The 16,167-nt window shown below is 34.4% G+C and overlaps 1 protein-coding gene across 2 annotated transcripts in view; it reads right to left on the reverse strand.

Moving 5' to 3' along the window:
- LOC149800165 (cytosolic phospholipase A2-like) overlaps positions 1-16,167 on the reverse strand; it is a 64,206-nt gene that overhangs the window by 35,951 nt on the left and 12,088 nt on the right. For both annotated transcript variants that reach the window (XR_016421337.1, XM_089959771.1), the window contains exons 3-5: positions 5,114-5,192; positions 4,329-4,475; positions 2,775-2,890 (exon numbers count right to left, since the gene is read on the reverse strand). Coding sequence is in view for 1 of the 2 variants with exons in the window: in XM_089959771.1 (XP_089815897.1) it covers positions 2,775-2,890; positions 4,329-4,475; positions 5,114-5,192 (342 nt within the window). In the remaining variant the exon portion in view is untranslated. The remainder of the gene's footprint in view (positions 1-2,774; positions 2,891-4,328; positions 4,476-5,113; positions 5,193-16,167) is intronic.

A 16,167-nucleotide genomic window follows, 5' to 3' on the forward strand; every position in this document is an offset into this window, starting at 1 on the left:
ACCACATAAATAAGTTCTAATTTTATTTTAAAATGATTGGATGTTGTCTAGGTCATGATGGGACTACTGATTTAAGATGTAAACAATTTTTAAAATTGTATTTCTTAGAGTAAAATGATTGGTTTTCGTCAGGGTCACACTGGTTGTGCAGGATCGTTAACAAGTAAATAATTTCGACGAGTTTCTGAAACATGATTTGGTGCCCCCCCCCCCCATTTGCGTTTTAGAATACGATATATGCTTTGTTTTGGAGATATATTCTCAGTAGTTGGGCTATTACACTGGATAGTGTTGTGCCGTTTGGAGTTATTTCAAATTACTTGGATTCAAAAGGATTTATTCTTTTTTTCCTCAAAAACACGTGTGCCCATGTGAGATTCTTGAACAAAGACAGCTCTTAAAAATGACAAGGGACTGTAGACTTCAACACTACAGGTTACAGCATTCGTCATCTTCTTCCATCTTGGAGTCTTCGTCGGGACTCTGTGAAGTGTCGAATTTTGAATTACAGAAAATTTTAAAGTTGAATGCATTGAGCAATTAAAGGATTATCTCATTTAAGCCAGAAAAGTCTTTGTGAAGGGTTCACTTCGACCTTTCTTCGTTCATCTCCCCCATGTGAGTGTAAACTTCAAATGGACAGCATTCCGACCCAGTGAAATTGACTGGGGTATCTTAAAACGGTCCTTAGAAAGTAAACATTTGAGCTACCAACCCTAACCGCTTGGTAGGAACCTATGTCCACTTATCATATTTTCAAAGGGAAATTGTCACGCACTGTCGTACACAGATTATGAGCTGTCTAAACCTGATGAAAGGAATAATTTCTTTGGGAAAGATTAGGAACCACCGCCTACGATTGGGTAGAATAAATTAGGGCGTACACTTTAGAGCAATCTGACTTTAAAGTGACAACCCTAGTCGAAATTCTTTTGTCTGAACATTTCCTAGAAGAGGGTACTTAATCTGGACTCCGTGGAGTGCATACAAGTGATTAGTGCTTTCCTCGCAAAACAAGAAAAGGGACCAGATGGTCGTCGTGTAAAAAGAAAGGCATGTTTAGTGCTAGGACGCACAAGTCCTGAAAGAAACAGCGACAACGTACGCAATGTTAGTTTCACGTAATATTCTATTATTTGATTGTTTGTTTTATACAAATGTGACAAGGTTTCCTTATTATGTATCGGTTATTCAATTCAAGGAAATATGTTGATGCTAGAGTTATTATGCAATTTATTTTATTCAATTGCAAGGAAAGTGTTGATGATAGAATTGTTATGTAATTTACCTTTTTAATTATACAGTTAGTAGTTCATTGATAGAATTGATTGCATGCGATCCGAATGTTCATTTGTGTCGGATTTCATTTTGTTATATGAAATAACTATCTTTGTTGTTAGGACGCTACAAATCATCGTGAGTTAACGATACTTACCTAATTATATATGATAATGTAATGCTTGGATACTCTTGTTGTTAAGGAATGCCATGAGTTACATTTATTTTCAATTTCATGCAGTAGCAATCGAACATGTAGTAGCATATGTAAAGTAATACGGTGCTATTTGGTCACGTTCACGTGGTAATTTAAAACTTGACGCTGGAAAGCGAGGTCAATGTCCTACCATACTAATTCAGCATTTACGCGGTATATGGATAGCAACATGATCTGAATAACATTAAGCGAACTGTATGTACCTCTAAATAGTGGGTATACAGAATTATGGGGTAAATTTGTCCTTTATGGAATAGCTTTCTGAGAGGAAGACGAGACAGTCCGAAGACAGGAGTAAGGGGAAAAGAGAGAAAGAAGGACGAGGTCAGAATAAAGGACAAAGAAGTCCATGAACGGGCGAACATAGAGTTTGGGAAGGATGAACTAGGAGACACTGATAGACAGTCAAAGTGACTGACGGTGATGCAATCATCGTGGACATTGCGTTCTTTTCACCTCTCGTTATGATGATGTAATAAATCCAAATTGGACAGACCTGTTAATTTATACTTGTATAATATAACTTGAATTGGAATTGCCGTTATTAATTTATTCTGATTAAATGTGTTATTTTCTTGTAAAAAGGGGGATCTTTTTGTTTATTTCTTCCCAGTATTCTCACTCAGTTTTCTGTTGAAATTCCATTCTTCTTTCACTCCCGCCGGGCTATAATATCAAGGGAGGTCATCCTCTGGATAACGCCACCCAAACCCAATTAACCACCCCTCTTGTTAAGAGGGCGACGTTACAGGCTCGAACATGAAATCATTAGACCATTAGTTAGTCTAAAATATTTCTCGTGGATTATTCTTAGATTATTTTTGGATGTGATTATTAAAACCGTAAGTTTTTATTTTTTCATTTTTACAGTTTTTTTTCTCCAGGGAAATACATTATTTGTTAAATTTTTCAAACCTTGAAGTTTTCACTTTTTCTTGTGTTACTGTTTGTTTATTCGAGCCTAAACGCGTAACATAAGAGATATGTTCACATGTTATAATTTCAAAAATATTAAACTTCACACAATATAGTCAGATTGTATCGGCGATGTGATATATATATATATATATATATATATATATATATATATATATATATATATATAGTTGGTTTTAGGCATTGTAAGTTTTGCGGTGCACTGCACGAATCTCGATATAAATAATTTAGACGTAATCTTAGCCAGGAACCACATTCATGTTGGTTTTCGTTTCAATAAAATAAAACACGCGTGGGAACATTTCGTGAAAACCTTTGTGAAAAAGGAAATGTTCAGACTTACGTTGTTGAAGATTAGAGTTTTCTTAATCCACGTTTGTTTCTCTAGTTGATTTATGTGGATAGTAGTCGTCCCTAGAGTCTGGTCCCATGTATAATTTTCCTCCATTAGTTTGATCTCTGAAATTAAAAAAAAAATATTAGAGATTAGGTGCATGTGATAAGGTAATAAGTCAATTGTTGAGTACGACATGGATGTAATTTTCATGTCTTATTTTGTGCACAGAAATTCTTCCATCAATACTTTGTCTGAATTCAGTTTATTGAAACAGGGTGCATTATTATAATAGAATGATAAGATTCGATGGTCTGTGGTCCAAACATTTTTATAAGTTTCCAGTTGTTTCGAGCTTTAGACCTCTAAGTTAAATGAACGGTTCATGACAGGACTTAGCAAAGCCGAGTGATCAAATTATTCTAGTTACCATGTTCGAATTATCAAGGTCTATTTTATCTGTACAGCTATGCACCGTATTTAAATTATCAACGTCTAATGTATCTGTACAGCCTTTAACCATGTTCGAATTATCTAGGTCCATTGTATCTGTACAGCCTTTTATCGTGTTCAAACTATCAAGGTCTATTTTATCTGTACAACTATGCACCGTATTCAAATTATCAAGGTCTAACGTATCTGTACAGCTTTTCATCGTGTTCTAATTATCTTGGTCTATTGTATCTGTACAGCCTTTAACCGTATTCAAATTATCAAGATCTAATGTATCTGTACAGCCTTTCATCGTGTTCGAATTATCAAGGTATAATGTATCTGTACAGCCTTTAACCGTATTCATATTATCTAGATCTATTGTATCTGTACAGACTTTAATCATGTTCGAATTATCAAGGTCTAATGTATCTGTACAGCCTTTAACCATATTCGACGTATCTAGGTCTATTGTATCTGTACAGCCTTTAACCATGTTCGAATTATTTAGGACTATTGTATCTGTACAGCCTTTTACCGTGTTCGAATTATCAAGATGTATTTTATCTGTACAGCCTTACATTCACAACTTTGAGTTTAATCCTACGGATAGTACCGGGAATGTATGCCTAAAGCTGCCGTTAGGACCACCTCGACTATCTACTAAAAATGGATTAACCGTGAAGTTGCGAAAGCATGCACCTATTTGTTTTATTCGCACATTCTTGTTCAGTCCTACCGTTAGTGGAATTATAGAAATAGCCCCACTAGTCTGAATCGTGTGCGATTTTTTCGGCTGAATATAATGTAAAAATACTGTTTCAATTACTACGCCGACATACATCAGATGCATATTTTTGTCTCACACAATTAGCCGAGGTGGTACGAATTGTAATCTTTTATGCTGTTATTCGTAAATTTAGAACTAACTCGATTAGTCAGCAACGAGAATCATGCATTATTGTTAAACATGTTCAAAGGCTGGCTAGAAACCATTTGTACAATCCTTTTAAATAAAAGTACAAAATGAAAAGACTAACAAATCTAAATGGTTTTCTTACTGACAAATTCGATATAAGATTGTATTGTCCTTTAAATCTAACTATTTCTGATTAAATACTAAAAAGATACCCATTATATTCTCGTTTTTGTCATCCAGTAGGAATGTGAACGTCTCATTCCAGATGGGGTTTACTTCATTGTCAACAGTCTTCGTCTTCTTGCGCCCATCAGGGGCAGTTGGGATCGTCAAGATAATATATGGATCCGGTGTATCCACTCGAAAATAGAAACAACTTTATTTAGTTCTTTAGTATTTTATGACATTAATCATCAAAAAGCTTCCAAGAAAAAATACATTACTGGAATCAAATTCGTCGCCTTACAAATTGTAATGTTTATTACAGTCTACATCCTCAGCAATAAAAACATTTTGTACCCATACTATAATTTGCACATCTTGTTATCTTCTTTTCTTGTGAAAGTAATCGTAAATCAATAGCTTTTTCTATAAATAAATCTTGATTTCTAAAACTAAACGTGTAAATAACATTTGTTTTTAAATATTACCTAGTAAGCACTTATCGTCAAAACGTAATTGATGGGAAGTGATTATGATCAGTTATATAATACAAAAGGCTGCCATCATTAATATTAGAAAACAAGATTAAGAAATGGTTATTCAAAAATTATGTCGAGATAGCAATTTAAACAAAAACAATCTGAAGTATTTGCAGACATACAAAAGCGTTTGCTTTTTTAAGCCCTAAGTCCAGATAATTAAACATCGGAATTTTCATTCAGTTAGAGCTTGCGTTAGTATCAAGAACACCTTTTTTATTTAGGTACTAATGAAAGGACGGGATTAAATGTGAAATTGTGAGAAAAAACATTTGATTAATGACTTTATGCCTTACCATAGTCATTCCATCCACTGGTTATCTTGCGACCGCACAAAACGTTTACTGTAAGAATCATACATTCTCTTTGTTCAACCTGTAAGATAAAAAAGGACTTTGTTGCCATTTTGTCATCGCGCCCCTGCAGTTTCGTATTTATACCGATGTCAGGAGCAAAAAATTGCGAACTACGTATACTTGGCACGGTATGATTTTAGCGAGAAATGCAAATTCACGTCTGAAACCCCCTACACATACAGCTCCTGCTTCAGTAAACCCATCAAAGTTTCCCCCTCAGATTGAACTTTATTTAAATAAATATCTTATGTTTTGCTGGTTAATAAGAATTTCCTCACAAAGCATTTACAAGCATCAAGGATTGAAATAGTCATATGTCATAAAATATATCTTGAATTTTTCGTAAGGGAATCTTGCCTTATGTTTGAGAAAATCTAGGAATTCTTCCAGTTTGAGAACTATTTTATGATCAAATGAAAGTTTTCTAATTGTCACAATTTACAACAAGAAATCTAGTTTGCACCTTTTCAATTCTCTATGCCTATTACAAAAGTTTTCGTGACGTCATAATCAAGACGACGTAAAATCTCACATTCAGGAGTAATTTTGAGACTTTTATTGAACCAGTGCTAGGGATGATTAATCAATGATTGTTGCATCAGCAGAAGAGGTGAGCAGACCTTTTACTAGAACGTTATTTTTGAAAAACAAAGCTTCCTACGAAAATGAAAATAAAACGTCAATAACGCCAAACCGAAGCCTCTAACTTACCGAGATTTCGCTAATTGGGTTATTTTTTGTTGTTTCTTTATCGTTGTCGTTCGTGTTTTTCAAAATATGTATGCGCGTTTTGTTTACCACGGGACGTTTTATTGAGGTCGCTCACATCTTCTGTTGCTATAATTATCAGTCTTTCATCCAAATGTTTTATCAAGACTTATACGATATCGTGATCGGGGGTCATGTAAATTTATTGTTATAAATCCGTGCAGATAATTAAATCATCACTGATAAAATGATGGCACCAGCTATGGAATCTTATAGAACAAGATTAACTCGAGAGCGACTAGAAGCAATAAAGAACTTTCTTCCTGTTCGTGATTCTGTCAAACAATAATTACAAGAACGTCAAGAAGCACAAGTTGAATTTGCAGAGAATACATAACAGTTATTTAGACATGTTACAAACGTTACTGAAAGAGTTGCGGAGGTTACTGAAGGTGTTTTCCACCAGTAAGACGAACTACTGAGCAAACTATAAAAATAGCGAGAAGAACTAAACAAGGGATTTTTTTACGAGATCTTCTAATTAAATAACTGCCGCACAACCTCCCTCTGTGGGTGAAGATATACTTGAAGGCATTAGCAGTTCGTACTGAAACAGCCGATGTAAAAAGTGATCTTGCCTCTAAACCTAAAGTAAGAAAATAAAATACTGAATTGATTAATAACTTTAGAGATGATTTTATCAAAGAACTAAAAAAGTTGAAAAGAAAGATTTTTCGCGCTGCTTTTGATAGATATTTTTGAAAGTCTGAAGCTTTAAAACCTGAGTATGGTAACATAAATAATGATAGTTATTTCAAATGGCTATATCGTGCGTATTATTACAAACCCCAGGCTAGAAGTGATGATAAGAAGTGATACAATAGACAAATTAACGACATAAATAGATTTTATTTAGAACTTCAACAACAAAAACTACAACCTTCCCAGCAAGAGCTTTGATATCAACTTCCTCCACCGTAGCAACGAATAGAACGACAACAATTGTCTTCACCTCAGCAAAAGATGATGTTGGAACTTGAAAATTCTTGACAAGAATGAAAACAGAAAGAGAAAGAATCGAAGCGTAGAGAAGACAAAAAGACACAAAGAGAAGAAGGATTGAGATTTAAACAAACTAGACGACGGGAGAAATTGCGTTCTTCACTAAGTGAAGAAAAAGCAGAAGAAACAATAGGTGAGGAAGAAAGAGCAACTGGAAGCGAAGCGGTTTTCCTTCACTGACCACTCAAGGAAATGGTTTTATTACTTGCCCCAATAATATTCTTTCCGACGTAGATAGGTTAGAAATTCTGATTGGAGGAAAACGTGCTGGAAATAATTCTCCAGAAATCATTCATGAAATCTCTGATATTTGTCAACGATTATTTACAGGCGGTATCTTGGACATAAATGTTTATTGATCCCTCATCAATCAAATTGCTGATGATTATTACATTGATCAGATAAATGAATAACAAATAAGATGATTATACACAATGCTTAACGTGGACCGATCATGGTCAGAGTGATAAATTCACGATTACCAACCTATAAAGCTATCTTCGGTGATGGACTCGGCGATGTTGTTCAGGGTTTATTTGCCAGGATAGCCCCGAAGGCAATACGGATTGCAAACCAACTAGGAATAAAATCTATTCATCTTGTTCGTGAAAACATTCCTGGCACATTTGGTGATATTGCCTGTAAAGCGTTCTCGGCAATCAAGGATCTACAAGCACGACTAATACGACGAAACCTTCAGCCACCGGTGAAATCGCCCAGCACTGAAGTTATGGCTGCAAGTGTCAGTAAAATAATAAATCAAGCTGCAAATGAAAAACTATCAGAGTTGACTGATGAAGCAGAAAAAATATAACTTCAAGTCTTATTTCAGGAAGTGGGCTTCGTGTTAGACGATAACAATTATAATAAAATGTTCAATTGGTTTTGTCAACAACGTCATCATGGCGTTGTTTGACAGTGCCACGTATATCATCGAAGGAAGAAATATTGAATCAATTCAGAAGGACGTTGACGTTGCCACGACGATAATAGGTCTAGGCAAGATATTCAGATGATTATAAAAGATCAGCTGGCCCGACAATGATTTACAAAAACGATACTGACCACCCTAAACGACCAAGAAACTTCGCAGACAACGCCGACGCTGACGTGTGGCCGGTGGTTCCTGGTGCTAATCCAGATTACAACTTAGTATTTTTTTCACGGCGATCAATGATGAAAGGTGATCGTATAAGATTTTCATTTCCACTATGTCACATCTTTGGATTTTGTAGAAATGTTACAAAGGTTATCTTGAGACTAGACATGCAGTTGCACCTGTAAGAAAGGCTACCGACGATGATGCAATTTGGCTACCTGCTGGTGATGCTGGTAAAGTAATACTAACAAAACTTTCTTTGTGGATGCCGGTAAAGACTCCAACGATTGCTAAAGAACAAAAACTACTTTCTAATATGTGTTCAGGTAGTTAATCGTTGTTATCATGTTTAACAGTAATCGCAGACAGTGTTCAAACTAGTGTTAATTGCTTATTTACATGGCATATATCATCACGGCAGGGTGTTTCAGCACTACGAAATATATTTGTTGCTTTTCACGATTTTGTGCGAGTAAATTCACAGACACGTAATCATATGATATTTGACAATCTTGGAGTTAGTGAAGTTTCTTTACGGATAAACGGACACCAAGAAACGGCTGATGATATTTTATTAAAATTTGATCAAAATCATATAGCACGTGCATATCATCGGTTAATAATATTTAAGGGACGCGATCAAAACATAGACACAGGGTGGCAAATATCGCAGCTCAGTTTTACGACGCTGTATCCGATTTATTACTTTTCGCTGGATCATCTTGATTTATCCAGACAATCTGTCGTTGATATTAATTTTCGAGTTCAAGTAACACAACCTCCTGTTGCTGTAGCTGGTCCACCAATTATTGATGGTGCTTACAGAGCAATCGCGATTATACACAGCGATAGAGCAATGTTGCTTGAAGGTGTTGGTGGACGAATGAGAGTTATTGATGCCCCCGTAGAAAACATGTAATTAAATCTCATGATATTTATAATGTCATATCATCATGTTAGTGTTAGTCTGACTCCTGGTCAGATTAAAAAGCTTCGATTAAATTCAGCAAAGAACTTTGGAATAAAAATATCACTAAGCAAAGATTAGATCCCAGGTGGTCAAAATAAACTATCATTGTCAGAACGTCAATTTAAACATTTCAGTAGTGCCAAACAATCAAAAACAGGCGTTAAACTCAATCTTACCGCAGGTGCGTTTAAAGACTCAATTAAAACAGGCGGAATATGTCCAGTTCTTGCCGATATACAAGCGTTAATAACCGCTGACTCTCTAGCTGTAGCAAAAACAGCTTTACTTAGTGCTATTGGATTTGCTGGTCATACCTTAGCAGAAAAAGTAATAGGAAAAGGAATAAAAAAGAGGGAGCGGTCTAAGATTACCAGGTCGCGGCCTGAGACTTCCAGGAATAATTCGTTAATCTTTCCCATGTCTAACTTTCATTTACTTGATGCTGCTAAGCGATTAAATATCAACCATTTTAGAGGTGTTTTTATGTGCGATCAATTAGCAGAACGACCAAACAGCGCTGAAACTGGCTTTATTAATCTTGATAATAGTTCTGATCCAGACACTCACTGGGTCGCATACGCGAATTATGCACGTGGCAGTATTAATTTGATTCGGATGGGTTGGCTCCAACGAAAGAATTTGTAAATTACGTATAAACAATAAAAACTCCAGTCTGTTATTCAACACTACCAACACAAACAATAACCCATCCGCCAATATGCGGCCGTGAAGCAAATGCTGTACCCGACGCTTGATCTAAATCAACATTTCCACCTCACAATATCGTGCGCGAGTATACAAATAGCCGTCAATCGTTTAAAACAGATCTTAGAGTATAATGGTTGATATTTACGGAAGATTTTCTATCGAAAACAAGAAAACAAAATGATATCGATCTGTCGAATTACGCAACTAAAGATGAGCTCGCCAATATTATGAACCTCTCTGGAGTTCACCGAGATGAAGTTGTCATGACATAGTTCGTAGTGTTGTCGGCGCTAATACGGATAATAATGCATTATTTACTGACGGCTGTATAATCAAGGACTCAGATATATTAATCGCAACTATTAGAAATGAAATTAAACAAGTGTTGCTAATCGTTTGCGATCTAACGGTGATACAATGACAGGTGATCTCAGCATGAATGGAAATAAAATAGTTGTTTTAAGAGATCCAACATTTGATGAAGATGCCGCAACAAAACATATGTAGACATTAACTATAATACAGTAGATACTAAATTAACAACGCGGCGAGCTGGATATGACGTTCACGTAAATATGTTTTCAAATATTCATATACATTTTAGAAAATCGCAGAGGAAATCTTTGAAAGTCCGTTGACTGTTGAAGTAAAACTCGTTGATATTAACGCAAACCTCAGCAATATTAAAACAGCTTTGCCAGACATTGAAACGAATAAAAAACGATTAGGTGTTATCCAAGATCCTAAATCATTTTCAGTTAATCACGATAGCCCAGAGTAAGATCAATGATATTAGGAATAACTTGAAGATGTTATAAGTGGAATTCCTGATATCGTTAAAAATTTTAATCAGATTAAAATTCCCCACAAGCAAATTATCAACGTGGTATATACAGTTGCGTCTGACCAAGCATTATGGTCAACACTCAATAAAACCATTAAACATCGCGCTGAGGTTATCACAATTTCATGGCTTTATCCACTGACTCCGTTTGGTGGATATATGTTAGTATGTTAGATCAAAACGACGATGAAACATTTCCTGTGGAACCCGAAGAAAAACACTCGGCTTGATTTATTATTCGTGCCTTGAATTAGTCGCTAATTTCCCAACTAATTAAAATATAATGAGCTCTCTGATCAACATTTCAAAATTGTAGGTACAATGAAGCAGGTAAATGGCAACTAAAACAATAAAACATATCGTTTTCGAGCATACAGTAAAAATAAAAATTATCGTAGACGTGTAGTTATCGTAGACATAATTGTTTATTCAGTGTTTTTTGCTGTTATTGCTTGAAGCGGTGTTTTATTTCGACGATAACAATGATGGCGTCAGCAGTTATAAGAATTTGTGTTTCAACCGCAAGAAAGATTGCTAGTCTTCTTCATATCTTTGAAAAATAATATGCACGTGCACTAATATAAGATTTCACGATTATATAATAAAATTACAGGCATCGACGCTAGCGTATTCCAAATTATCCTCTTTATCATCAGCAATGAATTCCTTACAGAGACAGGAAAATATATAACAACTCCAAAATATAACGATGGATATCCATGGCGCTGGCGTGGGAGTGATGAGATTGAAATTGATGGTAAGAAATATCGTGTATTTTCGTTTTAATTATTTGATGTTAATAGAGAAATTTCCGATAATATTGTTTATGTAAAAAAATTAAGTTCACTGGTCGATAACATTAAAACTGAATATAAAACAATGTTCACAACATTAGAGCAGTTATTTCATAATTCTGTTCTGGAGTATCCTAATAACGATTTAAAAAATAAAATCATTGCAACAATACAACATTTAAATAATATTGTATCAGACCTTCATTTTATTTACCGAATTATTGTTACGATATTAAATAATAGGACTTATAATATAGGAGATAAACAAATAGAAAGTATTAGGCAACTAAATATAAATCATTGTAAAATAATCGAAGAACAAATTTCAAATTTTACACTACCAGGATTTGAAACTGACAAATAAAAAATAATCACTTAACGATCTTGTTAATATTTTCCCAAAATACTTGCGTCTTGGAGAAAAATAGCCCCACCAGCACTTCTCAGATAAACACGGTGGCGGCAGATATTTCGCCGGGAATTGTACATATAACATCAACGATTGCAGTCAATCTTGTATGTGATGCAGTTGATGGAAGCTATCAAATATGTCTCGAAAAATCCAGTAAGGCTCAGCAAGGATATTTTTTTTACACATTTACACTGCAAGTCCATCCTAGATTATTGATCGTACAAGAACTGATCAATCCGGTTTATCTGCGATATCATAATAATTTATTGTCAAGAATACATTTCAAACATAATGACCTTAGCGGACACTTTATTGATTTATGAAATGAAAATTTGAATATAAATCTCTACATGCAATCTTAACGACTTTTGATTATGCAGAGTGTTTTACAATTAATTATTTAATCAAGAGTTATTATATAATGTAATAGCAAGTGAGAGTTTTTATACACGACAAACATGTACTTGAAAACGCCATCAGAACAATAATGACACCGCCCCGAGTTGGGGCAGAACAATTTAGTATCAATATAATTATTGATGAATACGGCAATGAAAATATTTTATTGACGCAGGAACAATTAAAAGAAATGCAGCGAGAACATTTTATTTTAAATTCGTGTGATAGATCATATTATGTATTATGCACATTCTTGTATTGGATTTGATCAACTTAAAAAAAAACTATTTAATTTTTTAGATTGATGACAATTTCGTAGGATAAACAAATACGGACAAAATCCAGAATTTTTTGTATTGATTCTCTTAGACACAATCACTACTTTCACAAGTGATGTTACTACAGTCACCGACATCACTTTCATTTTTACGATCTGACATAATCTTTCTTACTTGTCTAACACGTATGTTTATAATCATTTTCCTTTTGAATTCGTGGGACAATTCTGACCTATTTTTTTTCGATAGCTCGTGAAAGCCTGACGAATTTATCAACTTCCGTTTCCTCCACCGCAGCCAAAGATTGAAACATAGCTTGCTGAATTAGCTTGATTAATGTTTTCTGCGGATAGTGTATATTTATTATTAAAAAAATTTCTGCATTGATTCAAAATCACAAATTATTGTTTTCAGGATTTAGTTCATCAGATATATTTTTACGGTCATATATTATTATTTTTTTTCTTCAGAAATAATAGCATTAATAGTTTCGTAGTTCCATATATATTAGAGAGTATTTTTAATATAAAAAATATTTACATAATATTGTATTAAGCCATTTACCGCGTAGCATATTTACATCATTGTATTAAGCTATTTACAGCGTAGCATATTTACAGCATTTCGTTAAGCTATTTACAGCGTTATAGCACAACACATATAGTACATATCTACAGCTTTATATTAAGTCATTTACAACGTGTATACAGTCTTAGTTCTAAGGATTGCACATTACATATATAATCATGATTCTAATTCAGTCATAGCATAGTGCAATAGTTCAGCTATGACAATGGTTCAATCATGACAATGGTGTAGTCATGAATACCACATAGTGTCATGACACTAATTTAGTAATGACAATAGTTAAGTCAGGAATGCCACATAGTGCCATCACAATAGTTCAGTTATGAATACCACATAGTGTAACGGGGGCTTTTTCCATGTTCAACAGACTTTTTTTGTATACCCCAATAATCAACCCCGGGAGAGTGCAAATGTGCATCCACCACGTGATGACATGGTGGGGGAAGGTGAATGTTTTTCTGTTGAAGTTCGAGCTTTGGGGTGGGTCCCCAACTTTTAATGAAATTTTGCGAAATTTCGCCACAATCGACGGTTGTCGGCCACGAGACTCGAACGCCAACCCACGAGTATGAGAATCAGCCGCGCTAGCAATGCGCTACGCTCCAATCTTACTAAAATATATTTCAGAAATTATTATAAAGTTGCCTACGCTGGATTGCTACATATGATTATACAGTACTGAGTAAAATTACAGCGTAAAATATTATTTTCTGTTTCTACACACACTGTATACAATAATCGCACATTATATTTCTGCACTGATAAAGTCAAGGTTGATATTTACCTAGAGATCTAAACATAGCTTAGCTGTATTTTACATGTAACGGAGTGTGTAACCACTGTTTCTACCTTGAATTTTGTCGATAAGTTAGAAACCGTAAAATATCCTTCTACTAATTTGAACTATTATACAATTATGCTACTTCACTGACATAAATTATTACATTGCTGGTTAATTAATGAATTACGATGGCAAAACATATTAGGCTCAACGGAAGAAGAAAGCTACAGAGTTATATCCCTTCTTTGAGGTCAATTGCAGTAAAAAGCGAAGTAACTACTGAGTTACTCTGCCTGAAAGAGACAGAGCTATTTCCCTTCAACAATACTGCAATGCTATAGTAATGTATATACTTGTCAAACCACCGATAAAAGCTTCACTATTATTCACCAGCACAAAATACCTACACATGCGACTGTTGAAATTATCAAAATTATATATATATATATATATATATATATATATATATATATATAGATAATATTTTTGATAATTTCAACATCGAGGATAGAAGTCTCAAATTGATAAATTGACTGTTCTAACAATAATTATTATAACAACCAGTATAATGACACGCAAATTAAATAAATAGTAATATATAATTAGTAGCAAGACCACCAGGGATATCTCAACTTGACAGAGTTATCTTCCTTCGACAATAATGAAAAATTAACTTTTTTATATTTTTTCGAAAAAGCCGATATGTATATTGTATTAGCGACAAAATGTATTGAAGACATGCAAATATCGAAATATTTAGCAGCTGTATACGTTGATTGAAATTTGTTTTTTTTTTTTTTTTTACCTGTCTCTACGTTTGTAGATATAAGAAAGAAATATTCCGATGATGAAAATCCTGATGTAACCGATTTTGAAAATAAAATCGCAAACGATCTTGGCAGAAAAATGATCGGCAAATTCACCCAAGGAGGATCATATAATCATAAACGACATTGTACAAGATTGATTATAGTAGAGTAGAAACACATATAAGAGGAAGTAATGTTAATTTATCAGACGGAACTAAATAGGTACAATTGTGAGTCACATGGATGATGAGTCACCGCAATTTACTCATTTAAGATCTTCAACGCTCGCTTACGTTTCGATAAATCTATTATCGATCACAACTAGAATTTCCGAGTTTGCTGTCGGAGTCTCTACGGATTCATTTTATATCAACAAGAATACAGGATTGCTAGAACAACTAGATGTCGCACTTATGCATCATATGGTGAATTGAGAATAAAACAAGAAAATATACTTAATTATTCTGAATCCGTCGACGTTGAAATTAAGGGTATTTATTGTCAAAACAATCAAATATCAAAATTATCATCTGCACCATCGGTATTTGATCCAGTAGCCATACATTAGACAGTTTATCTCAATGGGTCTAGAGGTTGTGGTAAAACAACTCGTGTGATCGAATTATTCTTGAACAGTTGTTCAGAAAGATTTGTATTAACACCTACACACAGACTAGCAAGAGAAATGAAAGAAAGAATTATTAAATCGTACACCTTATCATAAATTATTTTGATGGAAGGGAGATAAATGACTTCTAAACGAATGGGAGAGAAATACATGCCAAGTATTATTGTTTGGGATAAAATATGCTCCGTTTCATTAGAAACGTTAAAAATATTTCTTGATTGGTTATTGAAATAAAATAATGCTGCAATAATGTATGACGATCATGGTCAACCACCACCTTTTGTTGGATTTTCTCCACACGAATGGTTAAAGAATTTTGTAGATTATTATGAAGAAATTACCGATGAGCATAGAGCACTTGATCCAGAATTAATACAGTTCAAGAAATTAATCAGACTACAACCGAATAAAATTCGAAGTGAAATAATGCGTGCAATAATTTCAGAAACTCCTGCGAGCAGCTTTTAGAATTTATAGAGACAAAATTATTTGATAGTTGCAAGTAGAAAGATAGTTCGTGATACACTTCAACAACAATTATTTCAGTTACATAAAAAAAAGTTTTCAAATCTACCCGTACCATTATGTTATCAGCCGGTTGATACGCGACGACAGAATATCAACGTTTATATACCAGGAGCATCAGAGAAACAAAATCACGTGTTAAATGATATTGTTTTCCTTCCTGTCAGTGTTGTTGAGAGCGTGTTAACTATGGACAAAACTCCATGGACGCTAGGATACGCAATGACAATTCATCCATCACAAGGATTAACCATGTTTGGATCGTAGATCATCGTATCGAATGGCGTAACTCAGTTTATCTCGCAGTGTCTCTAGTCAGAAGAATCTCTCAGCTGCGGAGACTTATTATAGACTTCACGGAAAATAATAATCAAACTGCTGGCAATGGC

The sequence above is a fragment of the Sinohyriopsis cumingii genome, chromosome 5 (genome assembly GCF_028554795.1).
Source record: "Sinohyriopsis cumingii isolate HCF-2022 chromosome 5, ASM2855479v2, whole genome shotgun sequence".
NCBI classification, from domain to species: Eukaryota; Metazoa; Mollusca; class Bivalvia; order Unionida; family Unionidae; genus Sinohyriopsis; species Sinohyriopsis cumingii.